Below are 27,184 nucleotides of genomic sequence, written 5' to 3'. Positions count from 1 at the left end.
CCAGTGAGAGACCCCCCCAGTTTAATTCTGGCACATGGCTGAGGGGTGTTGGTGTACGGCTGGAATTACAGAGGTGCCTGCATCTGCTGCAGTGTGAGGCTCCAATAAGTTTAGGCTATATTGTAATGACAGGAAAGAGAGAGGGTGGGAGGGAGAGAGAGCGAGAGAGCAAGAGAGAGAGAGGGAGAGAGAGAGAGAGAGAGAAGGGGACCAAGTGGTGACAGCCTCAAGAGGGAATTAAGGAAAGTGGCAGCCACCAGTAAGCGCAGGGAGCACAGGCTGCCACAGGGAGTGATTGGCAGTGTGACAGCTTGACTTGTGTGTTGCAGGGGGAGTGAACTGACAGAATGGACCTGGTTAAGACTGCAGTGTCCCTCCACATTCTTCTTTGCTGTGCAGGGGCCCTATCCCACAACACCTATATGGACAGCATCCTCCCACCGCCCTCAGGTAAGTGCTGCCGCTGTGTGTGGGCGTTTCTTGTAGGATGATATGTGCTTTGTTGGACACTATCATCTAGACTGGCCGCTGCACAATCTCAGGAGCACATGTTGCATGCACACGCACCTTTCACTGCACTGTGATTTATTGTGGTGGATCGCCGATGAACCACGCTGCTATCTGTCTCCCCTGTCAGCTCTCAGGCAGCTGGGTGAGCCAATGAGGTTTGACCCCTGTTGTCTCATGTCACCGCCTCCACCACCGTTGTTCCCTCCGCCACCTCAGCTGTGGAAGCGTGGGACCCCTGTAGGTGTTCACACACACACACACACACACACACACACACACACATACTAGGGCTGGGCAATTTGGACAAAATCAAATATCAAGAGCTCGTCAGTTGAATAAGTTCAGAAAATTACATCCCTCTACTGTAATGCAGCCTTTCAAACCAGGGAAGACAACACTAATGCCATATCACCATATCACTGATATATATTGCCCATCCCTAATATGTACAAATGTGCCTAAATAAATACACCCCTATATGATTAAGCTTGCTACACCCACAGTGGGCTACTTGTTGGAAATTTTATCATTACTCTGAAGATACTGAGTTTCAGATTTGATGTGTTTTCTAAGGATGGCTCTGGCATGTTAGAGCCAGCTGTGGATAAAGAAGAGGAGAGAGAGCAGAAGCAACATAAAGAAGTGACTCCGGGGTGTGCAGCTGGACCTCCAGGACCCCCTGGACCACAGGTAAGACCCCACATTAGGTTAAATGCTTCACATATGAAAACAGTTGTTGGACTGCTCTCCAGTCTGATTAAATCATACATGCATCAGAAAGTGTAATTAGCTCGCTGTAACCATTTTAGATGGAAATGCTGTTAAACAAGCATGGAAACTGAACAAAATTACCTTTTTAGTATTGATCTTTCTAGAAATGTACCGTGCTCAGTGGCGATATGTGAGCTATTTAGAAATATGGTTTCATTTTTCAGGGTCATAGTGGATTGCCCGGCATAAGAGGACCAAAAGGGGAGAAGGTTTGTCCTTGTGTGTATGTCCTTGTGCATGTGTTTTGGTGTGTTGGTTACTGACTTGAATGTCTCTGATGTTACTTGTTATTAGAAGTATTTGTGTGTGTGTCCTTGTATGTCTCCACTGTAATGAGCGCAATGTTTCCTCTCCCCTCATTTATCCTCCACCAGGGGGAAATTGGACGTCCAGGGTCAAAGGTGAGCCACTCCTCCCCTCCTGCTTGTGTCATTCCCTCACTTATCTCTCTCTCGTTTCCTTGATTCATCCAGCGTGCCCTTGGCATAATGGGATCTGGACTCTCTCTCTCTTCCTTTCTCCCTGTTGTCTCCTCTGTGTATCTCTGTGATGGGTTTTGTCTATTGATATGCTCAGAATATCCTCTGCCACTGCTAAATGGGTCATGCTACATTAGTCTCAGTAGCCACTCTAACCACACAGCGAAGCCTGATCACCTCCTCAGCTGTCTCCCATCATCCTCTCGCTCCTCTCCTCTCCTCTCTGTCACTCCCCTCTTCTTTCCTTCTCCCTCCCTCCACTCTTCCTCTTTGCTTGGCCTTGCTCCATTAGCCCTTGTACTGGCGTCCAGTCCTGCTGATCCAGGCTATCCAGCGCTGCGCTTCTGCACTCTAATCTCCCTAAGTGCCTTTGCTCTCTATGATAAATCACTCAACACAGCAGCAGGATCCACTGTGTCTCTACAGGCTGCTGTTTTAATGACAGGCGGCTAAATGAGAGCACACTGCTAGAACGGCAGCACTGGGATACTTGTGCAGGTGTCACAGAGATATGAGGATATTGCGTAATATATTTGGCTCTTCTGTTGGGAGGGAATTGGTGATAGAACAAGATTGATTAAGTTCTTAGTCCCGTCCCCTAATTAATGTTTTCTCAGCGGTACTCTCTAAACCCTGCATCCCAGGTTTTGTCCTCGGCCATGTCACATTAGGAAATCATAGAGGGAGATATTAATATTAATTATACATTGTGTTTGTGTTTGTATTTAACCTTTATTTAGCAATGTTAACCCCAGTGAGACCAAAGATCTCTGTTTCTGAAGAGACCTGGGTAAGAGAGGAGCATCATGGCAATGTGGTCAACCAAACAAAATACAACAATGTTGTAAAAAAATGTGGTTAAACTCAAATTAAAGAAAGAGCAAGTAAAACACTGTATGAAATCAAAATACAGTCAAAACTGAAGAAAGGAGAGAACATGGTCAAATGTGTCGGTGCATCCCAAAAGACCCTTGTACAGTATCAAACAAGCTTCTTAAATCTTGACTTATTAACTTATTAGAATTGACACATGGCTTTTTTCTGATTTTTTTGTTGCAGGGACGGACCGGAGCCCCAGGCCTCCCAGGGAAACAAGGACTTCCAGGGTGGCCTGGTCCTGAAGGCCCCAAGGTGAGTCTCGTGCTGCTCCTTCCAGACACTTGACACATTGTTGTAGTATGATGGTTCCAAAATGGTGCAGTGTGTCACATTGAAAATACCTTGAGATTTTGCATAAATGTGAAGAAATCCAAAGTACTTTAAATACTTTAATTTTAACTCTCCACATTGCACTCATTAAGTCTGTGCAGAACTATGAAATATGAAAATGGTCACAGTCCACCCCTGACTCACACTGGCTCATAACTTGTATCATAATTGCTAATCTATCCATGCAAAAAAAAAAAAATCAGCAATTCTCTTTGTTGCACTAATATTGTTCATGTCAAGCAGCCATGTCGAGTTAGTCCTGTTTTTTGAAAATAAAACATTCAAGTGACCGATTAGAAAAACACATTTTTGAGTCGAGGGGGCCTTAAATGAAATTCCTAGAATAGTTTCTGCTAGTGAAGATAGTTATTTTGGTTAGATCATGGTCCAGTATGCAGCCCGATCTGTTTTCTGGCGGTCACACGTGAGTACACACAACTTTGTTCAACATGTCTATGTAATCACTAATTTGATGTCCCTCAGGATTTAGTCATTCTGCCAAAGAGTCCATCAGCACCAAAAAGAAAAATACAAAAAAATGAAAGACTGTGAAACACTGACATAGTTTGTCATTTTTATGAATTTTTATTAGGGCGAGAAAGGCGATCTAGGACTCATGGGATTACCAGGACTGAGGGGACCACCAGGGACAAAGGTTGGATGCACACCAAAATACACAAAGTCATGTACTTGGCTGTAACTGATCAGATCCTATGTTATGCATTTACCTGTTGTGAGTGTTTGAAGAATTATTGGATTTCCTGCTGTCTTATTTGCTGTTATATTCCCCCTTTCAGGGTTTGCCTGGTAACAAAGGAGATAAGGTAAGCTCAGGCTTAGATGTTCCAATATACTTACATGTCAGTAATCACCTTTGTTCATCCTTTATTTGGTCCTTCTCTCCTCTTTCTCGCAAAAGGGGGTTCGTGGAGACCCTGGAGTAACAGGACCAAAGGGGGATAAGGTAAGTAGAGAAATGTAATTTTTTAGCTGATGCAATTATCTTAGGCTGTTTGTAAGCATTTCATTCTGCTGGGTTATAGTGGGCCATGTCAGTTCGCGAGATACTGAAAGCATCTTGTTCATCTACTGGTCGGAGCTCAAAACACTTTGCAAGCCTGTTTCTTTCAGGTCCCAAAATGGCAAGATTAGTATTTTAAATTAGTATTTTTAATTAGCCCAATTTTGAATCTCTTGAGCCCCTGATCTACAGAAAAATGACATGCCTATTCTCATTTTGCCTCTATTTAGGGGTCTATTGGTTTGCCCGGGATGCTTGGACAGAAGGTAAGCATGATTGAATACCAAGTAATCTCTAAAAATAGACATCATGTTGAGTTTTGCTCAACTCTGCTCGGCTTTTAGGGTGAGATGGGACCAAAGGGAGAGCCAGGAGTCTCAGGGAAGAGAGGACCCACGGGACGACCAGGGAAGAGAGGCAAACAGGTGAAGAGCATGAGATATAAGAAGGTGTTGAAGGGAATAAGAAAAGAAAAATGATGGACTCGTGGACAGGGTGTTTGGATTCATTTATAGTATCGTATGTGTTTGTTTGACATGTAGTAGGCCTGGGTCAGTGTGTACACAGGGTTAGACCACTGGCATTAGATTTTCCATGCATTTCACACTCATTCTAGCACAGCACACTTTTACACAGCAACATCACTTAACCACAGAGTCAAACAGTGACACTTTGCTATGTCTCATTCTGTCAGCCGAGAGCTATGTCCTCACTGGCTAATTCAGTCTCTCAGGCCTCACTTGCAGCTCTAAGTATAGACTTCCGCCGGGGCTGTGGGGTCTTTAGTGTCTTAGATCTAGTCTACACATAGATCACATGCACGCGCATACACACTCAAACACACACACACACACGTTTCCCATGGACTAGATTATCCCAGCTATGCACAAGTGGCAATGCCATTCAGGTCACCTTCACTGTGGGTGTGTATATACTAACATTGGAGGTGCTCTTTGGTTTGTGTAGGGTATGAAGGGCCAGAGTGGAGCCCCTGGAGTCATGGGCCCCACTGGACCACCAGGTCCTAACGGCCTCCCCGGGCCTCCTGGTCTACCTGCCTCAGGTAACACACACACATACACATTCAGCCTGTTGCTATTATAGTGTAATATCACATCATAATACATGCGTGTTGACCTCTGTGTCTTGCAGGCCTGTATTTAGTCGGGGAGAAGGGAGAGAAGGGTCTTCCAGGACCACCAGGTCGCTGTGAGTGTGATCCCAATGCTGGGGCGAGCAATGCCCCTTATGGAAGCTACACACAGAGAGGCAGCTACAACAGAGTCCCTGCAGTAAGACCTCTTTCACACAAAACATGTCAGGATGCATACCGGTGGTTTTCAAGAACTTTTCCATGATTTCTCCACATTTTATAGCTTCATGTTCATAACCAAAAGAAACTGCTTTTTGGAGTTTCACAGGAAAGATCAGTCGATATTTCAAATACAGTACGTGAGCTTCGCTAGAACACAGTTTCACTCCAAGCTGAAACATAATTTGCAGTTGCCTTGACTAAAAATGTGGACAGTATTTACTCGCTTCAGTAAAATAAGCTATTTTCAACTTTCATCACCAGACTGAGACAAAGTGAAACATAAAGAAAGAACATTTTTTAATATAATGATTTGTTTAGTCAATTATTCTTTTGACAGTGTTGATGCTGCTGTAGTCATATTTTCATGACTTTTCCAGAAGTGACTTTTATAAAATTATGTTCATGACCATATGAACCCTGATGTTTTTTTCTCCAATCTGAATATTAGATCTACACTGACTGCATACTGGAACAATACTGAACATGTAGTCATCATTAGTCATTCTCATTCTTTATGTATATTTGGATGTATGAATGTACGTGTGTGTGTGTGTGTGTGTGTGTGTGTGTGTGCATGCTTGGTTTCATGCATGTAGATATTTGTGGTAAACAGTGAGGAGGAGCTGGGCCGTCTGCATATGGACAACGCCATAGCATTCAGGAAGGATCAGAAATCCCTCTATTTCAAAGATAAAGATGGCTGGAAGCCTATACAGGTACTGAAACCAGGCGTGGAGTGTAATGCAACCAAATTACAGCTTTTCAGCAGCTTTTCAAACTGTTCTGGAGGCAATAAGATTGAAATTTACAGTCTTGCTTACTAATAACTTCTGTAGCCTTTCCAGCCGTTCCAGTCCACAGAGAAAGTCCCAGAGAGAGTCGGTGTTTGTGGGGACGGGAAAGTGCAGGCTCAGCATGGAGAGGAGTGTGATGATGGCAACAAGATTGTCACTGACTCTTGTCTTAGTGAGTTACATTTCCCTCAAGCTTACTCACACACACACTCACACACACACACACACACACACACACACACACACACACACATATATGACTAGACCCAGTGATGCAGTGGTGAATACAAAGGTGTCTGAATACACTCAAATAAAATATTCTCATGTCCTAATTTGCATCATTTTGACACTACTTGTATGACATATGTTATGAATTTACATCAACATTTACATCATTCAAAAATGTGGGGCAACTATTCTGCAAATTAAAAGGATTTACATAGTTGAGGTGGGTTTGCGTTCCACTACATCTCTGCACAGAACACACACACACACACACACACACACACACACACACACACACACACACACACAACCATTCTGTTCTGTGCACAACTGCTCATAAGGTGCCCTGCAGAGCTTAACTACAGTATATCCATTTAGAGTCTGATCCCACATGGCAGAGGGTAAAAGGAGTAAGCATAGTAAAGCCTTTACTAGAGCTTCATTAATCTCACCCTCTCTCGTTGTGTCAGCCTGTCTCACTCTCCACTTCTCAGTTCAATTAAATTAGCAGAAAAATGCTGTATTGGCATCACTGTAACACACAGGAGTGCCAAAGCAATTAGTAATGTCTGTCCTCTCTCTCTCTCCCTCTCCCTCTCTCTTCCTTACCTCCCTCGCTTTCTCTTACTCCCATCGCTTCATTCTCTTTATCTCCTTCCCTTCATCACTTCAGACTGTAAGTGGGCTTACTGTGGAGACGGCTACCGGCATGAAGGCATGGAGGAGTGTGATGGAAAGGATTTCGGTTATCAGACCTGCAAATCCTATCTCCCTGGGTTTGTTCACTAGTAACACCTATTGAGAGTGAATGCACACACATGCACTCAGTATCCACCTGTCACTCAGCCAGAACCATTCAGGACCACATCTTGCCTCCAGGAAGGTGTACTTTAAACTGGCCACTGAATAGGGAGGGAACAGTTTGCTACACTGCTTCAGATTTTAATTATGTATTGTAACATTTTCATTTGCACATTTTTAAAAAGTCACATTTTTGCAGCAGCACTGACAGCACTCTGGGAATTTTTTAACCCTTTGAAGAGGGCTAGGTCTGATGTTTGGTCATATTTTGGGTTTTATAATAATGCTCAAGGGAAGTTAAGAGGATAATAAACTAATCATTTCAAAATTCATGATAATTTTGGTCACTATATACTTTTCATGTCGTCCCATATTTAGTTCTGAATGTAAATACAAGATTGCATTCATGCACTCACTCACATATGTTATAAATCACCCTCTTGTGTCTTCTGCAGATCCTTTGGGCAGCTCAGATGCACTGACGCCTGCCTCATTGACTCCACCGGCTGCAAGTATTTCACCTGAACCCCTTCAAGAAAAAAAAAAAAAGAAACAAAGAAAATGGCAGCTAGACTGGCTGCATTTTGGGAATGTTCATACTTCAGATTTTTACTGGAGTCTCACCCAAAAAGATAACTGGTGGACTGGTGGACTACGAAGGGGAAGCTTTAATGTTCTGAGCCATGAAAAGTCAGGGGAGTCAACTTTGATTTGACTGAACCCTCTGGAGTGTTAATTCCTTTGTTGGCCTCAGGAAATGGCTCCACACTACTGTGTTATACCATCAGCTGCAGCACTGTTACCGGCACTGGTGGTTGTGGACAACATATTTTCACTATGACCGTGTAATGTACTTATAATGTCAATGAATTCTTGACTGTTAATGCAGAAATAAGCTGTGTTCTTAAAAAAACATATTTTATAGCAAAGAGAGAGTTAATAAGGATGGAATTTCCAAAGAGGCAAATATAGTATGCAAATCAGGGGTGTGTAAATATTTATATTTAGGTGTGATGTATTATAATACATATATTTGTTAAATGCCTGCAGTGCTGTGTTGTTGCATGTGAATGTGTTGCAGCGCCTGGCAGACTGCTCTCAACTGTATGCCATTAGCTTTTGCCTTTAACCAATGCTGTGATTGTACTTGCCAAAAGTGTGAACCTGTTGGAGTGGATGTCAAATGTGCAATATCCAACGGGACGAAAATGAATGTTATATTGACAACAAGAGTAATAACAATAACAGTATCTGTGAATGTTGCAGCAGCATGTAGACACTGTTGTATTTCCGTCCATTACAATGAGACTATAAAAGTGGTGCTATATGATTGATAAGGTGGTCATCCTCGTGTGTCTGAAAATGACATGAAACACTGATCAAATAATAAAAAAAACACTAGTGAAGTCACCTGTTTTTCATTGCGTGGATGGCAAATGGGAGTGTTTAGGGGCGGGGCTAACAGAAGGAAACCATCCAATCACATGGAGACTTCCTGCAACAACTTGTATGATGAAACGTCACTGCCACGTAGAGGACCGCTGCACTACTGCACGCCTGCTGCTGTGTGTCACAGCTGTGTATTTGTAGCTGTTATCCTCTGTCCTCCACGGTCAGAGAGTTGTCTTGGTACAATGCTGCTGGCGGCGCTGAGCTGGCTGAGCTCCTCTCTTCTCGTCTTCGTCTGCGGAGGAAAACTTCCAGAGGCCGAGGTGAAGATAGACGTCCTGCACAGACCTTTCCTTTGCCACCGCAAATCCAAGTACGGAGACATCCTGCTGGTGCATCAGGAGGGCTATTTTGAAAATGGCACTTTGTTCTACTCCAGGTAAGTTGGTTGTTGAATGACAGGTGGGCTGTCTAAAAGGACGCTTGTAGTTTGTGCAAAGTTGCCCTCTGCTTTCCGTCACTCCTGATGCTGTGTGTACTCAGCTGGAGTAGCCGGGGGTCCTTTCCTTGCCTTTAGGAGGAGCTATTTCATGCCATTAAGCTTCTGTTCAGTCGCTGCTTCTTTCCCCCGACGCCAGTGTTTACATATCAGTGCGCGCATCACTCGCTCAGTCACTTCACACCCACAGGAGGGAATGGAAGTCTCCGCAAGATTTAGGGAATATTTGTAAGCCGATTCAGCGGTTCACGGTAGTTTGGATCATTTCTGATGTTTGATTTAAAAAAAAAAAAAAAAAAAAGACAGAGAGAGAGAGAGAAAAGAAAAGAAAAGAAAAAGAAATTCTATACACATATGGCATATAGTTGCAAAATGACTGGGTTAATGTGAACTTGATGTAAACAGTAGTAAATGGGCTATAACTCATAATAAGATAAGATAGTAAGATATATGTGGAAATTTGCTTTTGGCTTCTCAAGTTGGTTAGAACACATCACATATGCACACATGTCGTACAGACAGTAATACTGGACATGGTTCCAGTATAAATGGTGTTTCTGACTTAAGCAGAGTTACTTGCATTTGGTTTGAATGTTTTTTTTTTTTTTTTTTTTTTTTTTTGCTTGTTTGTTTGTTTGTTTTTTGGAAATGTTCAACCAAGAACATTTACAAAATGTCTTTAATACCAAATGCAATATTGGCACTGGTATTTTGCTTTCAGCGACTTCTGATTCATCAGAAAGAGATTGTACAAGCTACTTTACCTATTCCAAAAATGTGACACTCTGCTCCCCCATGTCTGTCTCTGGCTCTGTGGTTCACCCAGTCGTATCAATGGTGACAAACAGCCAGTGTGGTTTACACTGGGCATCAGGGAAGGCATCAAGGGCTGGGACGAAGGCCTGCAGGACATGTGCGCTGGAGAGAAGAGGAGACTAGTCATACCTCCAGCTCTGGCCTACGGGAAGGAAGGGAGAGGTATCCTGCACCCACATACACACATGTTGCTATGAGCACACATTGCACTGCCTCTTAGTTTTACAAAATGTGTAATATTGTCAATATTATGCATGATTGTACACCTAATTAAAAAGAACTGTTCAAACACTATGTTGTTTTGAATGGCATTCCAGGACTGCTATGCTGAATGGGGCCTCCATACACTAATATCAGTCCAGCTTTTTCTCAGCATGGAGCATGTAAATCATACGGTGCATGGTTCTGGTAAGGACAAACCACACTAACTCCCAACAGGACCCTTTGTATCCTGAACTAGTCTCTGCCATAACAACAAAAACGTAAATGACATGACCAGTTTGAAACTCAGACCAATAACACGGTCTAAGTTTGCTTCTCTCTGCTTGTCTAGTCACATCCGCTCACAGTGAATGGGATTTGTTCGGCACTAACCAAAAATATATTTCTGTGCCCTGTTATGCTCACAGATCCCTCAGGTAATATCCAGTGTTAGTTTAAATTGATCTCTGCTTTGTGGTGTTATCTGTGGTCAGGTAAGATCCCACCTGAGAGCACCTTGACCTTCATCATCGAGGTGATGGAGATCAGAAATGGCCCCAGGTCGCACGAGTCCTTCCAGGAGATGGACCTCAATGATGACTGGAGGCTCTCCAAGCAAGAAGTGAGGACAAGAGGGATTTGGTTTCTGTGTTTTGTCTCAGCAAGTATTTTCACATAGAGTAGATGCTGATACAGCAGCCTAGGGATGTCACAAGAATCGATACTCAGGTACCAGGTCAATACCAACTTTTTGAAAGCAATACCAACATTATTTTTGTTGATACATCTCCCCATAACTCAGTGTTCCTATTCTAATGTTGCCTTATATTGCTGTTTCAACACTTCCAGTTGCAGACATGCTTAAATATTGATATATTGTTACAACAGGCCATTTCCTAATGTTCCTATCATTTGAAATTAATACAGGATGTATTAAAGGGATGAAACATGGGGTGCATTTCTCTCTCTCTCTCACCTGGTTCTTTATCTGGACAGAGGCCACATTTTCTGTTTTTTTTTTTGTTTTGTTTTTTTTTGTCCCTTTATATTTGTTGTTTCAGTCTTTTTTTTCCCCCTCTCAAAAACTGACATTTTCACTCCATTGTGTCCTCTCTTCCCCCCGTTTGCCAGGTGAAAGAATACCTGAGGAAGGAGTTCGAGCGTCACGGCTACCCTCCCAACAACACTCAACATGAGCAAATGGTGGAGGATATCTTCGCCAAAGAGGATGAGAACAAAGATGGCTTCATATCCTCCAGAGAGTTTACTTACAAGCACGATGAACTTTAAAATCCCTCGGCGTCCCATGACTCACTCAGCGTCCTTCTCCAGTTTTTATTCATTTGCCGTGGAAACGCTTTATTGTAGAGCAACGTGAAATCGCCAGGGCGTTCTCAGGTTACATCAGTGTTTCAGTTTTGTACAGGCTTTGTACTCGGCGGTGTGTGAAACTTATGTGTGGTAGGGCCATGAGGTTATTAATGTACTGCTTTTAGTGTTTTATCAGTTTGGTAGATCATTGTGGTTTTGTGTGCTTGGCTATAGGAGCTCATTGTGAATCACTTATATTTGCTCCTCTTGAGACCATGGTCAGCCCCACTCTCTTAAATTCTAAAAACATCTTAACACTATACAAATCCAGAAAAATAATTCATTGTGTCCTGCATCTGAATTTTCAAGAAAAAAAATTATCTGTTTCTATAATCAGTATAACTAAATGTCTGATGAAAAAAAAATAAGGAAAAGCAACTGACTGTATTATAAGTGAGAATCTTAAATGAAATGAGATGCATGAGACTCTGAGATGTTTGTGTTGCTATGTAGTTTTGAAAAAAACAGAATGAACTTGCCCTCTTCAATGCGCACACATCCTCTTTAATAGTTTATTTTTATTCTCTTTTTTTATGTAGAGATGAGTGCAGTTTCATTCTGGTTTTTCAAACACCAAAGCTCAATTTAACAATGAACTGGAAGCTGCTTTGAAAGTTTACATATAGGTGAATCTTAAACCATAAAGTGCATTAAGTCTCTGGAATGTAATATTTTGTACTATCATGATGTCTACCAAGTGTCCTTCTGTCAGTAGAGCAACACTACAAAGAGTTTTGGCTCTTTTTTTCTAGCTTTGGATACAAACAAATCAAGACTAAATTCTCCAAGGTCATAAGGTTATCATGACTGTTATTACATATTTTCAAGTGTGTGTGTAGTATGTAGGAATTTTGCAATAAATAAAACAACCATGTCAACTTCTTACACAAAAACAAAATACAGTGGTTTAATTGGTGGCTCCTATATAATACTTTGCATATTGAACCAGTAGGTGGCACTGTCTTCACAAAAGTTAGTGTTGGATACAACATTGGAGGAAAATGAAATACCAAGTACACCTCACTCATCAATTTGCAGGCAAAGGACAACACTTAATCTACATTTAAACTTGTAACATAATAGAAATACATTCTCACAGTGCCTAAAATGTCAGTAGTCTTAACATGTTAGATTTTCCTTTACATTTTCATGAACTGGCTGCAGGTAAAAAAAAAAAAAAGCAGACAAACATGTAGAGCACCAATACTGTATACGTACAATTATTAATGAACTCTTGAGGTTAGCAAACCATTGCTGTGCAAGTGAACAGCTGCAGTTTTCACTTGTAATTTCTATTCACACAAGAGTTGAACTGAATAAAAGGGGTTTACTGGTTGCAAACCAGCCAAAGTTCATAGTCTACTACTGTTGGCCGCATGGGTCCTTGAAGTCCCACAGCAAAGGAAACTATTAATAACATCTCAAGAGGACTGTCATGCTGGACGAGTGAAGGATTGAACTAAAGACACTGTAAAGTTTTGGGAAAGCAGTGCATTTCATGTCTGAGCATGTCCAACATTTATTCTAGCCGCTAACTGAGCATCTTGTGGTTCAAAGTTGTAGATGTTGAGGGACACAATTACATATTTCCGTCTAAGAACAGTTTCAGACTGCATGGTTCAAAGGGTGTCTGGCCTAGACGCTAAAAGTAGTACAATATACCAGATCAGAACAGTGCATAACACAGATAGCCACTGTATCAAAACATGATACTTCATATCTTTAAGCTGTTTCTACTGGAAGACACTGTCCATGTATGTGTGTGTGTGTGTGTGTGTGAGAGAGAGAGAGAGAAAGAGAGAGAGAGAGAGAGTAATTGAGAGGGAGCACTGTAGGGAGAACCCTCCTCTCACACACATTCAAAACATTCCACACTGGAAAAGGTTAGAGGTCACATAGTCAGTATTAGGCGGGACCCAGTTTGACACTCACATACACAACAAACACACACACACACACACACACACACACACACACACACACACACACATAAACACTCACAGTAAGTGACCCATTTGTGATCCGCACGGCACACACAATAGACACGGAGCTTGCATCCAAACCAAACAAAGCCCTTGGCCACTGCCTTTGGTGTTCTTCTCATTAACTTCCCATCATCACAGTGGAGGAGGAGGAGCAGGAGGAGCAGGAGGAGGGAGGTTTGAGACTAGCTGCTTGCTGTGTGTGGGGATGAGGGCCAGTTTGAGGCCATGACTCATCTGAGGTGTGTCCTAATCCCAGGTGGTGTGGGGTTCACTACAGGAGAAAAGGAAAAAGAAATGAAAAAAAAAAAAAATCAATAGATGACACAGTCTTGAGAAAAAATTGAGCAGAGATGAGTATATCGTGCTGCTACCTCTGTTTTCTTTGCTGGGGTAGATCCGAGGGAAGGGCTTGAATTCCTCAGGAGGGGGTAAATCTTCTACAGGGTGGAACTGGAACTTGGATTCAAAGTCATCTACAAGGGAAGACCATAGATATCATTGCTTGAGGTTGGTATTTTGTCTGTCCTCACTTCAAAATAAAAGACTCTTCCCTCTTGGTTCTCCAGTGGTGGAATGACCTTCACACCCTTGACACTTTCTCCCTACTGAAGGAAAACCCCTCTATTATTCCATGTACTTCCTCTGTAAAAAAATAAAATGATAAAAAAAAAAAAAACCTGTCCCTTAAATCTTTCTCCTTATTATCTATTCAATTTCTTTTCAGAGCACATCACTCTTCAGTGAAATATTGTTACAATATGAACATTATGGCTTTTGCACAGCTTGTTTTTTGGCTGCTTGTAATGTTCATGCTCCAGAAACTGCAGCTTGTTCGGATGTCTACAATATATTCTGTTAAAGCTGTGAATTAAGTCACACAGAGGCTCACCAAGGCTGTGTAGGTGTCCATTCCTGAGGCTGGACGGGGGCAGGGGAGGCGCTGGAGGGGGAGGAATGCGGCTGGAGAGTTCAGTGGAGGGCGACCGGGCCGGAGGAGCAGGAGGAGGAGCCAGCCGACCCGAACCTGTTACCATGAGCAACAAGGCCCGACCGGATCAGCAAGATTTCATACAAAACAACATAAACTGATGATGATGATGATGTGTCCATTAAATACCCCTTTTTCTCTGAGAAAAAAGCAATGCATTAATTGTAGTATGTGCTGATAAAATAACATATTGCACAATGCACACTTTCTCTCCTGTAATGACAAGCTGCAATACCTGCCACTGTTATGTAAAACTCCCACAACACAGCATACCTGCTCCATATTGACTATTTATAAAAACTACAGTCAATGACCACCATTTTTTTCTGCTGGGGTTTTCTCCAAATTAATTCTGCTCATTATCTTTAACCGTGTTTCACTGTCAGCTGCCTTCATAGAGAGAAACCCTGCTTGTTCTTCTTCACCCAAGGAAGATGTCACGTACAGTATGTACTCACATACATTTTTGGAATGGAGATTTATGTCAGGTTACCTGCGTAGGCAATGCAAATTAGGTAGGTTGCAAGCTGTTGTCAAGATTTGTGCTGCATAGCAATGTAAATGATTTCAGCAGCAAGCTAAGCTGGTAGCAAAGTTAATCTTTTTCTGTCTCTAAAATAATACTTTTCTAAAGTCCACACACAGAAGGTTTGCAGCAAGCCTTGCTTCTTGAGACGCTTTATGTCCTATGAAAGCAGCCTTAGAAAGCTCTCCACCTTGCCAGAATGCAAAGATAAAGAACTTTGAATAACAACATATCAGATCATATTTTCTTCATATACATAAAAAACACATTTGTAGCAAGGAATCCTCAAATGTGGTAACCAAATAACCGAAACAAAGATATGCAGGTTTTCCTTCCCTCTTCCCAATTAACCGTAGGTTTTTCTGAGTTTTCTTGCCTGCTCTGAGGGTGAAACTGTGTCATCCCCTGTCTAAGCCCTTTGAGACTGTAAACTGTAAATAAACTTAAACTAAAGGCTTGATATTTTACGGTTGCGCAATTAACTTCTTAACTGCCGAACCCAACAATCAGCTCAGCTTTTATAATTTACTCTGCAATGAAATCTACTGGGCAAACTTGCAATATCATGGCAGCAACATGTCTGTGCTGAGCTAACACTGGCCGATAATACAGACCAGCCAATATGAAGATGAAAAGTGGGGAACGTCTGAACACAGTTTATGCTAAAATCTTGAGAAATTCCTAGATTTGTAATTGTTTTCCTGCTCCTGGTGTGCACATACCTGCACTTCTGGGCACAGCGGGTGGCCGTCGGGTGGGAGCAGTGCAGGGGTACGAGGGTGGAAGAGAGCGCATGGCTGGGGAAGGCATAGGTGGCACCTTGGGTGGGGGAGGGGGCAGGGTGGTTGGACAGCTGGGGGTAAAGGAAGTGGGGAGGGGAGGAGGAGGAGGTGGCGGAGGAGGTCCCAGCGGGCTATCCCGCAAGATGGGGAACCTGGAGGGTTCGGACTGGACAGGGGAGGGGGGCAGAGGGTAGAAGTAGCCAGAGGAGCGGTCCGGGACGGAGGAGGGCGGCGCAGAGGGCAGAGGAGGAGGAGGAGGAGGGGGAGGGGGAGTGGCAGGCTGGGACACAGCGGTGTGGTGGGAGTGCTGGATGGGGAGCCAGGCAGGCTTGGTGACCTGTGAGGGGGGTGGAGGGGGCGGGCAGGTGGGGAGAGGGGGAGGCTTGCCAGCGGGCCGGTCCTGGAAGGCTGGTGGTGGGGGAGGGGGAAGGGGAGAGGAGGGTGGGGCCGGGGGAGGCGGAGGGGGAGGAGGAGGAGGGGAAGAGGTGGGGGCAGGAGGGGGATGCTTGCTGCCATGAGACGGGGAGGGCGGGGCGGAGGACGGAGCTGTGGCGGGACGGTGGGCAGCGCCTCCTCTCTCCGCAGTCCTGTGAGGCTCGGAGACGCTCGTGTCTGCTGAGGCAGGCGGGTTCCAGAGCGGCTTCAGTGCTGCAGATGAGCTCGATCGAGTCACTACAGCACACACACACCACACACACACACACACACACACACACACACACACACACACACAAATATACACACACACACACACACATTAGACAGAGTCATTGGCATCCCCAAGACGTCCAGAAAACAATAAAAAACAGGCAGAAGATGTAGAGCTGGAGATAAAAAATATTCCACCAACTACGGCTGCCCCTGAGAGTGAAAAATTTGAGTGATCTGTGACAGAAAAAGGGAAAAGTTACAGTCAAGGAGTTGTTTTCCTTAGTTTTTTTTTTTAAGACAGTCAGTGTGCACTGTAATACCACATTAAAACAGATCAAATATAGCCTGTTTCTATAGAGACGCACCTTCATGAGAGGACAAAGAGCAATGTGTGACTGGGCACAGAGCGAGGGACTCATGAAGACATTCCTATAATATTTCTGTACTAATTCAATAATGTAAATTGTCCACTGCTATTGGAAATATGCATGCCGTTGCTGTGAGAAAAAAAATACAGGAGAAGCACTGAAACAAATGTGAATGTAGACCTATTTATGCTAAAGCTATCTAATAATGTAACGTAATTTAATAATTTATTTGTTTACATTTTCCAGTTTTTCAAAAGTGAAGCAGTAAGTTATACAAGTATAATTTAATCAGATTTACCTGTGTACTGCCTCATTTTTACACCAAAGCTGCCAGATAATTCAAACTGTCTTACAATTCAAATATTTATGAAGCTGTCTTAATTGATGTGATCAAACATAAATGTTCAAACATGTATATATGTCTTTGTTGCATCTTTATGATTATGACTGCTTTGGTTATTATTAATGTGGTCTATCAACACTGAAACTTGAGCCAATGCATTTTCTGATTGACACGGGGACTATTAAAAAAATCTGATCGAATCAGAAAGGTTGAAAGAAATGTATAGTAGAAGTTGAACCATCATAATGAACCGCTGATTATAATTTGACTGTGGAAATTCTGAGTTGGGTACAGCTCTACTACCAACCTGGCGTCTTGCCCGCTGTGTCTCTCTGACCTATTGGCCTGAGGGTGGGAAACCCCCCAGCGAAGAGCCCCCCCAGAGAGGGTCCCATGGGTGCCATCCCTCCTGATGAGCCTTGAGAAGCACCAACGCTGCCAGATACATCGCCAGCGCTGGCCTTGGGCTCTGGAGAGTAACACACACACACACATTACAAATTACTATAACACAAAAAATCAGAGTCTGAAATAAGATTATGAGCATGCGCTGTGTCATCATGCCAAAACCACTAAACACTGATTTTGGTCCTTTTTTTTGTTTTACATGGCACTCCTCCAAACACCTACTCAAAACATCAGGCTGATGTTCTGGAAAAAAAATGTTCCTCTTAAATTCTGACAAAAATTCTTCACCAATTCTCATATTAAAGGACCATACCAGTGATTTAGAGTAATATCTACACAATTAAAATAATTCAATTTTCTAATCCTTTCCAGAAGCAAGCAGTCATCTATTAAAACTCTGATCTCATTTTCCCTCCCTTTTATCCAGCCATTGGTTTCCATTCACTCCACTACGATTTGAAAATGAACTTTCAGAGACTTCAAACTTTCTTCACACCAGTATTCCATCACGGTAATAACTGTTGTGTTTTGATGACTTGAAATTGGGTGGAGTGAAACAGAAAATAGTTCCAGGGAGAAAGGTTTTCTTTACACGCTAAATTATCAGTTTATGAACGGTGACAACTTTGCTAGAAGCCGAACGTTATAAGGTGGCTGTTGGAGCCAAAAACTCAAGTTTGGACATCAAGGGATTTTGATTATATGCTGTGAAATCTTTAGGACACTGGCGATATTTTGCTAAATGATTTGTTGGGCCAAACATTCAAAATCACTGCTATGGTCCTTTAAGTTTTTATCTTCCTTCACATGAACATGTTGTTGTTTTTTGAGGCATATGGTGTAGCGGTGACATATGTCCTGTCTATTGTCTTTGCTACCATATACACTAGTTTCCTATTCTGACTGCATTCTTATCTGCTGTATGGCATTCCTTCCTGAAGTGTGCCCTTGGTTTTCTGTGTGTGTGTGTTTGTGTGTGAGTGTGTATGTGTGTAGCCCTGAGCCAAAAGATAGCCAAGAGACACAACAGGCTCTCTGTGAACACATCGTCACATCTAAAAACTATGTTTCCCACTCCTGTTTCCTCTCCCATTCTCTTTCTTTCCCCACTTCAGCTCTTATACTTCCTCCACACGTCCACGGCTTCATGCTGACAAATCAAGTTTTTTTTTTTTACATCTCAACTCTCAACATATAGACGCACTACCAGTCTGTCTCTCCCTCCCCCTCCCTCTTTGTGCCCTGTGAGAATGACTCACAGCCAGTGACACTAGCCGCATGTGAAGGTCATTAAGTATCTAAACCCAGACTCTGTGTGTGTGTGTGTGTGTGTGTGTGTGTGTAACAGTAAAAGGGGTTGCTCTTACTGTCTACAATAGGGGCACTGCGGTCATTGACCTGTGTGACTTTCTTGAGCTTGGCTCCTCTTTGGATGTCAGCCAGCAGGGCATTCCTGCCACCTCCTCCTCCACTGCTCTGTGGCTTAGGAGGGTCCAGCCGCAACTGTCACACACACGGAGCAAAGAAGACATTCTAAACATAATTGAGACCGGTGTTGCATAGACTAGGTCGTTAGAGATCTACCAGATCACTGCCCACCATGGTAAAATATTTGCAAAAGACTTTTATTTTGACTGAAAATGGTGGGTAGGTGAGATACTGCTTTGGTGTGAAAAACATTTCCATGCCACTCTTGCACAATGCAGGCTTCGTCTCGGCTGAGAAGCAGCCACATGAGAGTTAGACTGACGTTAGCTATCTAGATTCAGACTCAGTAAAGAACATTAAATCTAACAAGGAGGCATCAGTTGTCAGGAGTGGTAGAAACAGATTTGTTTTAGGCTAACAGTCAAAAAGAAATTTCTCTCAAAGCAACAAATCTACTGTAACTTTACTTCAGCAACCAATGCTTGGATTATATGTAGTTTTCATGTGGTAGTTAAGTTGACTTCATCTTAAATGTAGTCTGAATTTTAGTCATATTTCTCATTTTCTGACTGATAATAACACTGGTTTGGGGTGAAGTCTCTCTCCTTTTTTTATCATTTTCTAACATTTACTCAGACAAATGTTCAGTTTGTTTTCATTTTATTACTATTTTATTATGCAGGAAAAGATTAAAATGAACATTACAGATGTTAAAATGTGTTACATTTAAACTGGCCTCACTCAGTTATGTTCTGCAGCACATAAAAGACAAAGTCATATAATACACAATAAAATAAGAAACAATCAGAGACAAAACCAAAAACAAAGCACAGACACTACAGGGGAAAGGACTGAGTGAGCGAGATGGTGTGTGTGTGAGCTGAATTAGAGGTTGCAGGTGAGTCCTTCCATCAGATCATGTTTATGGACTTGTTTGAAATGTGTAAAAGAGGTTATTGAGCCAATGTAATATGGGATCTCATTCCAGATTTTAGTGCATGTATGAAAAAATGATCTCTCTGACCACAGTTGTTTTTGTAAGCCAGTATTGTGGTAAGTGCATTTGTTTACAAAAGCACAGACTTCACCACTTAGCCAGCTCTTAATAATGCTTGACGTGCACTCAGGCACAGAGATAGACACACACACACACATGCATGCAAATTAGAGGTGAGGGTGAAGCCTTAACTTCTATACATTCTCTAGTTAGGATCATTTCAGTGAGTTTAATTATACTGATGTAAACTGTCCCCAATTTTGTCTGGGACCCACTGGAAACCCCTCAAAGACTCCCACAAGTCTGCAAACCAAACCGAAGCGTTTCATGACTTCAGACAGCTGCAGTGTCCAGAGGCTACTCAGCCCTGTCTCAGCAGCGTGGCCCTCCGACTGACACATTGCTCTATTTACCAGACGCAGTAATTCATTTAGCATGAGGACACTGTGAGCCCGCTATGGAAACATAACACCACGCTGCTACTGTGTCTGCTGTCTGCCCCACTGTGGGCCTGCCTGTGTGTGATGTGTAACTGTACCTCTAATCAATAATGCAAATGACCTCCAGGTGTTTGGTTGGTGGTCAGTGAGAAGGACATGAGTCAGTGTATACAATTGCATGAGACAGAGACACAGAGAGAGAAATAGAGAACCTAAAAGAGAGAGAAGAGGGAGGCAGAGAGACAAGGAAACAATGGGGGGAAACTGTGTTTATGTATCTGGGTGTGTAAACATGTCAAATATTCTCAACTATCATTACAAACTGCTTGGTATGAGAGATGAGTGTGTTTTAAAAGAAAAAAGTTCAAAAAGAAAGAAAGAAGCTCAAACGGTCAAAAACTTCCATGTGCAAAAAATTAAACAGTTCCTTCCACAAACAATGACACAGATACTAATAATCCAAAGCCCTTGGAGCAAGGATTTTTTTTTTTTTTTAACTATTTCCTACCAAACAGCAGTGGCAAACTGTATCAATCCACCCAAAACAAGTAGGAACTAAAGGCGTAGAGATTCAGTTTGCTGGTGTTCTTTAGCAGGAATTAGTGCCAAACAAAACTCTTCACCCATGAGAGCTGTGGATTGTGCCAAGTATCTAGGTTATGCTTTTTGAAAGACCTGTTTTTCATATGTACATTTTTGACCATTTGAGCTTGACAAAAGAATACAATCCACCAGAGATCATGGCAGTGTGGAAACCATGCCAAATCACACAGAGACTATTTGGATGCATGGAGTGCAGTAGGGGTAAACGGAAACAGGTTTTTTCCTCTAATTTGGGTGAATTGTTCTTTTGATAGTTATTTAAGTCTGTTTCAATCAAGAATGTGTGAGCACAGACTTACCTGTGGCGGGGCGATGCTCGGTGGGGGTGGCGGAGGGGGTGCGGGGGGAGGTGGTGGCGGAGGAGGGGGCGCCGGCATGCCTCGGCCTCAGCTACCTGCACAAGACAAAGCACACCCTTTAACCACCCATAGCAACGGCACCCAAACACAGTCACCGCCCCGTTGCTGCACCACTGCAGCCACTGACCAGCGACTGCCATGTCTGTGACCGAATTCTCCCTCTCTGCCACAGAAGCCGCTACTGTGGAGAGGGGCAAATTCAGTGACCTCTTCCCTTCTTCCCTGAACAGGAAGAGCTTTCACCACCCAGCATCGCAAAACAGGAAACAGCCAGCGCTCCTTCCTCTCCAGGGAAATGTGAGTCCCCCATCCCACAATGCCTAGTGGCGGGGCTGAGAAGTGGAACAATGGTGTGTGTTGTGTGGAAAGTAATGCACCCCTAACCTTCAGTCCCTCACCAACAAGAGGTCTTCACTACAGTTCTGTGCTGACTGAATGGAAAACACATTAAGGAGGCTCTTCAGGAACATGCTAGAGTGCAGACACATTGTTTTTTTTTTTTTTCAGATATTGTGATTGAAAAAGATGATTCAACTATGTAAGGTATGTCTTGTCGAAATAAACATCACTAGCAACAAGTGGTAATGTGATTAAAAGGCTGAAACAAAGCAGTAATCACCTCAATGTCCAGCGTCCCATACACAACAGACTTTCAAGGTGAGAGCTCATTTGCAAAGTGAGTCCTGCTTGTCACAGTGTGGTTCAAACTCAAGATGCAGGCAGCCCAGCTAAGCTCCTGAGCCATGACACTGATAGTCACCAAGCCCTCCACCCAAGTTCATGACATCATAAATTCTTGCAAGGCTGTCTTCCATGGGACAGAGGGAGTGAAAAGAGTCTGAGGTCTGCTCAAATTCAATACTCCAAGGAATTTGTGCATGCCAGTCTTCTTAGCAATTTAATGAAACACAGAACAGAACCTGTTTTTGTTTCTGTGCTCCTGGCCTGAGGTTTCAGTCTAATGCTAACTGATGTGAATCTCTGTCCCAGCCTCTCTTATTTGTGTGTGTGTGTGTGTGTGTGTGTGTGTGTGTGTGTGTGTGTCTGTCTGTGTTTGTGTACATGTGCCGTGTTCATCCTGAATGCAACTGGCAGGCTATCCTTGGTTTCTATTTCTATCTTCATATCTGTGTCAAGCAGCTTCAGTGGCACGGCCAATGTTGATCTTAAAAGGGGGGCGATGCTGGCCAACAGTTGGCTGAGCTCTTGCAGAACAGGTGGGAGTGTGTGGCAGTGTATGTGAGTAAAAGCACCTCTCACAACAGTTCCTCTGTGCTCTCCTTTGACCTGTAATAGTCTGTTTCTGAAGCCGAGAAGACCTGATGTGACACGGTCCAACAGCTGACACCGTCAACTACTAGTGCACTAAGTGTATGGATCTTTTTATTTGTAGGACCCCTAAATCAATAGATTCATATGCCAGGGACCCCCATTTGATAAGACTGGGTCCCACCTGACAGGATTTTTGTATGTCTGACGGAGGACAGAGAGCCACTATTGAACAAAGCAATCATCCTTGCACATTTTTTCACTGTGCAGAGATATACAGAATGAGTGAAAGCCACTATGCCCCATTCCTTTGAGAGACAAAATGTCTCTGCACAGTCTTGCTGTTCACTGTTGTACTTCACTTTTACCCACAAAAGTAAGCGCACAAAGTAGAATAAGTGGGTCAAAACCGCATCCCAGATCCCTCGTGCAGTGCAAGGGAAAGCAAACCGCCTTGAAACAAGAGTCAGGTGCATTTGATGCCTAATGAATAAACTCTACGAGAAGAAAAACAAACAGAACCACATTGGAGCCAATCTGTTATTTCCAAACATGTCAAGAGTCAGATGTGGACAAATTATAGGAATAAGAAAAGAGGCTTACCAGCGGTCAAGACAAATGTACAGCAATCATAATCCACCACATGCATTTGAGCTCGGCTGTCTGGTTACTCTTACCTTCAAATAACAGCAGAAATCCACCTGTAAGCAGTCAGTGAGCTGGAGCGCAGCGGACCGTCATAGTGCGCTCCTCTGACCGGAGTGGGGGCAGCTACAAAGTTCCCAAGTTATTTTTAGTCAAACGAGGACACCATTACAGTTATCCTACAGCAATGCTGGCATCTGGCACGTCAATAACAAAAACTGCTGCAGGAGCGTCTTTAGCAGCAAACCTCTCCAATAAAGTTGTCCCCAAGCAAAGCCTTTTAAAATAAAAAATAATAATAATAATAATAAAATTAAATAAAATAACATAAAAAGCAAAATCCAAGTTGTTGGGAAATTTTAATTTGCGCCCAGATACGAAACGCAAAAAAACACGCCAAACTGGTCTGGCATGGCACAATGGTCTCTTTTATATCTCTTTGGGTCCTTGTTTACGCGCTGCCGGAGGCGGACATCGCAAGGCCACACCTTACCGCTCCACACTCAGCCCCTGACCAATGGAGGTGGGGAGGCAGTGCACTGCTGCACTTGCTCGGATCTATTACCTTCCTGCGTTTTGCAGTTGCCGAGGAACTTTCCCTAAACTTAAGTTACACCTGTCGAATAAAATAAGCATTATGCATGCATGAGAACAGGTTTTGGCGGGCGCAGAGATCCTTTCTACAAGCCCGCACAGGTGAATAGACTGTAACTGTGCCCAGCGCCTCAAGGGCTTACTGAGTAGAAGGTGTCTATTCTATTCTATTCTATTCTATTCTATTCTATTCTATTCTGTTCAACAATATGGAGCTATGGTATGGATATCAGCTCATTTTCTCCCTCTAGTGTCACAAACATGACATTACAAGTCGTCCTCACCTCCAAATGTGTGACTTAATTAAATATAAAAAAAAAAAATGGGACATCTATAGATTACCAGCCTTTGCTCAACATCATAGTCTATAGCATTTTATGGCCAATATTAATTTGATGTACTTGCAGTATCGCATATACTTTTCTTGTGCTTCAAGACGTGCTGGAAGCGAAGTGGGTGCAATCATAAAGCATGCATCAGGCCTTGTTACATAAAGAGCAACTATAGTGGAAACAGACACACACTCACACACACCCCTCAAACCTCAACAGTGACAAAGGAATGCAGCGACACAGGCATGCTCCTCCCTTTAAATGACAGTCAGGGCAGCATCACTTAGGCCAGGGTTTAACATGCAGTGCAAAGGTTGTTGTTATTGCCTTTCTCAGGTAATGTGACATTCACGCAGGAAGACTTTGTGTTTCTTTGTGTCAAGGTTGGATCTTTCATTTTATTTCACAGGGAGAATAATTGGATTCTTTTTATCTGAGGAAGACGGATGTAGTAAACATGTGCACATACACACACAAGATCAGAGATTAGAATTTTTTTTATTTATCACATTTTATCTTCATTTAAGTATTCACAATGATCCAAAATATAGCAGTGTTGTGTACTATAAAGAAAACGACATCAGTAGCTGGATCCACACTTCCTTAGTGACTCGGCCATATTTCTTTCCATATTTGAGTCATTATACGGTTGAATATTGCAAAATTCACTTCAAACTTCAATGTCATTGCTTTTTTAAATATTTTTCATGAGGTCACCCAGTATGTTGTAACACATGCAAGGATCCCATCCTTCATTCATGGCATGTACAGTGTCATTTAGGCATTTAGCTGGCAAGAATTCACTTCTTCTCATACTTTGTGCATGTGTGTATGTGACTAAAAACTTCTCATGAGTTTTCTGTAATTTATCCCACTGACTGATTTTTCTACACATAATAACAAAATCATTTACATGGTTATAAGCATCCTTCAAACCCGTCAGAATCAAGACATTTTTGTGAAGTACCATAAAATAAACATTATAGACTTATCCTTCATTATTAACCATATATTACACAAATAATGTAAACATCTAGAGCAATAATTTCCTGAAGTATATCACACTTTGCCATGTGCATTGACAGAATCTGGCGTCCTTAATTAGCTGACTGTTGCTCTCCTAAGAGAGGCCTGGTGAGTGTTAATCTGTTGTCCGATGATGATGATGATGACAGTGCCCATGACCAAAACAGGAGCACTGTGGGATATGAAGTGCGTGTTACTGCATTTATGTGCACAATGGTTCAACAATCATGCAGAATTCATTATCAAGTCACTTTAGATTTGTTACCATGGCCCTCGTTCACAAGTCCATGCAACATTTAAAAACAGCTGCATTTGAATGTCTTAAGTGTCTTAAAGATGCTTCTTCTGTTATTTAAACAGAACATGGGCTGAAAGGCCAGAATGGTCTTTGTTATCTTCTTAATATAGTTCAAGCATATAAGGCAACCTTCATGTATTGTAATCCCTCTTATTCTCTTCAAGCATAATCATAAAGCAGTCTTTGATCATCATCACATTCTATCACCTCCCTTTCCTCCTCCCGATAACCGTGAGTCCTCTTTCCCGGCTGTCGTCTGGTCTGAGTCTTTCTGCTCAATAGGAAGGCTGGAGCGCACCCTCCTCTTCTCCTTGAAGCGACCTGAGCGCGACACCCTCATGTTTCTGCGACACGTCTGCTCATTGAAGACCGAATCCAACTGGGAGTCATCATAGGTGTCGTCGCTGAGGAGACTGGTGTTGTTGATGGGCTCTGACTGTCCCGGCCGGGCCTGAGACAGGGATTGGTCACCGGGAGTCTTGGAGGTGGCGCTGGCGTCTTTTGGCTTCTCGGGTTTTGGTGCAAAAGGGTCAAAGTCGGGTCCAAGACTGGGGGACGCGTTTGTGTCCTTGGACCCTCCACTCTTCCTCTTCACCAGAAACGCCCTCCACCATGGGACTCTCTCCTCCATCTTTCACTGAGGGTGGTGGACTGAAGCCAAAACAACAATAAAGGTCTTAATTAATTCAACTGTAGTTAAGACACTGACTTCCTCACCAATATCAGCGTTACCTGTGCCATTTCCTCAGTGAGGTTGGTTGTTCAATCAAACCATTTTATCCCCTGGTAGAGCATCCTGGCAGCTCAGGGGTCATGTGTGCTCACCTGACCTCTCTCCTGATTTATCTTACATCATTCTCTTTCTCCTGCCTCCTCCCTGTCACTTCCTCTCTCTACTCTGTGGTTCATGAGACAGCATAAAATCATTCATCTCAAAATAATCTCTGGATGATAGCTGTTCTTTTAGCATGTGTTATCCTCCACATCTTACCCATATAATTATAATCATAACAAAGCATACGTTCAGTTTGAATTGGATACATGAAACCGGGTATAAATAGGTAGCATGCCATGACGTTTTCTGGCATCACCAATTTAATAAGCACAATCCACTGGTTAGGCAACTTCTTACCTACTAATCCTATGAATAACCAGTGTAACGATGTTTAACTCCTCGGTAAAACTGGTTCAATGAGTCGTGAGAATAAGTCAGCAAACCCAGGCCGTGATTCACGGGTGAACAATGCGCACAAGCACCTCTCTTCAGCGGAGCACTCACCTTACCAACACTGGAAAAGGGGGTGACACTTAAAATGGCCCAAAGCAATGTGTGAATATGAGACTCTAGACTGTGCTGTGGTATAAATCCATAGGCCTGCTCAGTGTCTTCTTTAGTGGAGGAGCCCTGGAAACAACTGTGGCAGCAACCCTTCAGAAGGTCTGAGTAGTATCCATTTTACGCACGGGCTGGCTGCTCGCTCGCCTCGCATCTCATAATTCCAGTCAGTTTTATGTCGCTCCTTTCGCTGTTGTCGAATATCTTTACTCTCCTTCAGAAATCCTTAAAGTAATGTACGAATGAATTGTCACATTTATAAGGAGCGTCTTTCGCCTGCCCGACCTGCAGGTTTCCGCCTCCGAAACTTTCATCTCGGAGCACCTGTCCGCGCTCCTGATTGGATGAAACCTGCAGCTCTCTCACGTGAGGGCCGTCCAGGTGAATCTACTACAAAGGTGGGTG

General features: G+C 43.0%; 4 protein-coding genes across 5 annotated transcripts; 2 read left to right on the top strand and 2 right to left on the bottom strand.

The window, feature by feature from the left end:
• Positions 1–347: 347 nt before the first annotated feature.
• Positions 348–8,105, top strand: LOC115368281 (acetylcholinesterase collagenic tail peptide). Its single transcript, XM_030064337.1, has 17 exons — positions 348–450; positions 638–747; positions 1,084–1,200; positions 1,446–1,490; positions 1,656–1,682; positions 2,820–2,891; positions 3,562–3,624; positions 3,767–3,793; positions 3,889–3,933; positions 4,221–4,256; positions 4,335–4,415; positions 4,957–5,053; positions 5,143–5,282; positions 5,902–6,021; positions 6,142–6,271; positions 6,998–7,100; positions 7,581–8,105. Exons 1-17 carry the CDS (start codon positions 348–350, stop codon positions 7,648–7,650), a joined length of 1,386 nt encoding a protein of 461 aa, XP_029920197.1. The 3' UTR covers positions 7,651–8,105.
• Positions 8,106–8,673: 568 nt separating this feature from the next.
• LOC115368282 (peptidyl-prolyl cis-trans isomerase FKBP14-like) lies at positions 8,674–12,274 on the top strand. Its single transcript, XM_030064338.1, has 4 exons — positions 8,674–8,953; positions 9,840–9,991; positions 10,525–10,652; positions 11,162–12,274. Exons 1-4 carry the CDS (start codon positions 8,760–8,762, stop codon positions 11,318–11,320), a joined length of 633 nt encoding a protein of 210 aa, XP_029920198.1. The 5' UTR covers positions 8,674–8,759; the 3' UTR covers positions 11,321–12,274.
• A 38-nt stretch (positions 12,275–12,312) lies between these two features.
• On the bottom strand, positions 12,313–23,550 carry wipf3 (WAS/WASL interacting protein family member 3). Of its 2 annotated transcripts, XM_030064335.1 has the most exons (8): positions 23,226–23,550; positions 21,220–21,314; positions 18,820–18,955; positions 17,352–17,513; positions 15,623–16,354; positions 14,276–14,410; positions 13,758–13,859; positions 12,313–13,657 (listed from the first exon to the last, which is right to left on the bottom strand). In XM_030064335.1, the coding sequence occupies exons 2-8, from the start codon at positions 21,295–21,297 to the stop codon at positions 13,617–13,619; spliced, it is 1,386 nt and encodes a 461-aa protein (XP_029920195.1). In that variant the 5' UTR covers positions 21,298–21,314; positions 23,226–23,550; the 3' UTR covers positions 12,313–13,616. The 2 variants fall into 2 exon arrangements, with proteins under 2 accessions (XP_029920195.1, XP_029920196.1); XM_030064336.1 differs by lacking the exon at positions 14,276–14,410.
• Positions 23,551–24,684: 1,134 nt separating this feature from the next.
• On the bottom strand, positions 24,685–27,065 carry LOC115367945 (proline-rich protein 15-like). The gene is made up of 2 exons (XM_030063882.1): positions 26,723–27,065; positions 24,685–26,094 (listed from the first exon to the last, which is right to left on the bottom strand). The coding sequence occupies exon 2, from the start codon at positions 26,072–26,074 to the stop codon at positions 25,637–25,639; it is 438 nt and encodes a 145-aa protein (XP_029919742.1). The 5' UTR covers positions 26,075–26,094; positions 26,723–27,065; the 3' UTR covers positions 24,685–25,636.
• Between the last annotated feature and the right edge of the window lie 119 nt (positions 27,066–27,184).

The sequence above is a fragment of the Myripristis murdjan genome, chromosome 11 (assembly GCF_902150065.1).
Source record: "Myripristis murdjan chromosome 11, fMyrMur1.1, whole genome shotgun sequence".
NCBI lineage: Eukaryota > Metazoa > Chordata > Actinopteri > Holocentriformes > Holocentridae > Myripristis > Myripristis murdjan.
The sequence above is the reverse complement of the archived record's forward strand: the minus strand, read 5'-3'. Positions and strand labels throughout refer to the sequence as shown.

Bases quoted from the DNA above. Each gene is read 5' to 3' on its own strand.
- LOC115368281 (XM_030064337.1), top strand. From the start codon at position 348: ATGGACCTGGTTAAGACTGCAGTGTCCCTCCACATTCTTCTTTGCTGT. The intron at 1,201-1,445 runs GTAAGACCCCAC...TTCATTTTTCAG, and splicing joins CAGGACCCCCTGGACCACAG to GGTCATAGTGGATTGCCCGG. The intron at 3,625-3,766 runs GTTGGATGCACA...TCCCCCTTTCAG, and splicing joins GGGGACCACCAGGGACAAAG to GGTTTGCCTGGTAACAAAGG.
- LOC115368282 (XM_030064338.1), top strand. From the start codon at position 8,760: ATGCTGCTGGCGGCGCTGAGCTGGCTGAGCTCCTCTCTTCTCGTCTTC. The intron at 8,954-9,839 runs GTAAGTTGGTTG...TGGTTCACCCAG, and splicing joins GGCACTTTGTTCTACTCCAG to TCGTATCAATGGTGACAAAC. The intron at 10,653-11,161 runs GTGAGGACAAGA...CCCGTTTGCCAG, and splicing joins GGAGGCTCTCCAAGCAAGAA to GTGAAAGAATACCTGAGGAA.
- wipf3 (XM_030064335.1), bottom strand. From the start codon at position 21,297: ATGCCGGCGCCCCCTCCTCCGCCACCACCTCCCCCCGCACCCCCTCCG. The intron at 17,514-18,819 runs GTAAGAGCAACC...GTTACTCTCCAG, and splicing joins CAGTGCCCCTATTGTAGACA to AGCCCAAGGCCAGCGCTGGC. The intron at 13,860-14,275 runs GTGAGCCTCTGT...CTTCCCTTGTAG, and splicing joins TGGACACCTACACAGCCTTG to ATGACTTTGAATCCAAGTTC.
- LOC115367945 (XM_030063882.1), bottom strand. From the start codon at position 26,074: ATGGAGGAGAGAGTCCCATGGTGGAGGGCGTTTCTGGTGAAGAGGAAG.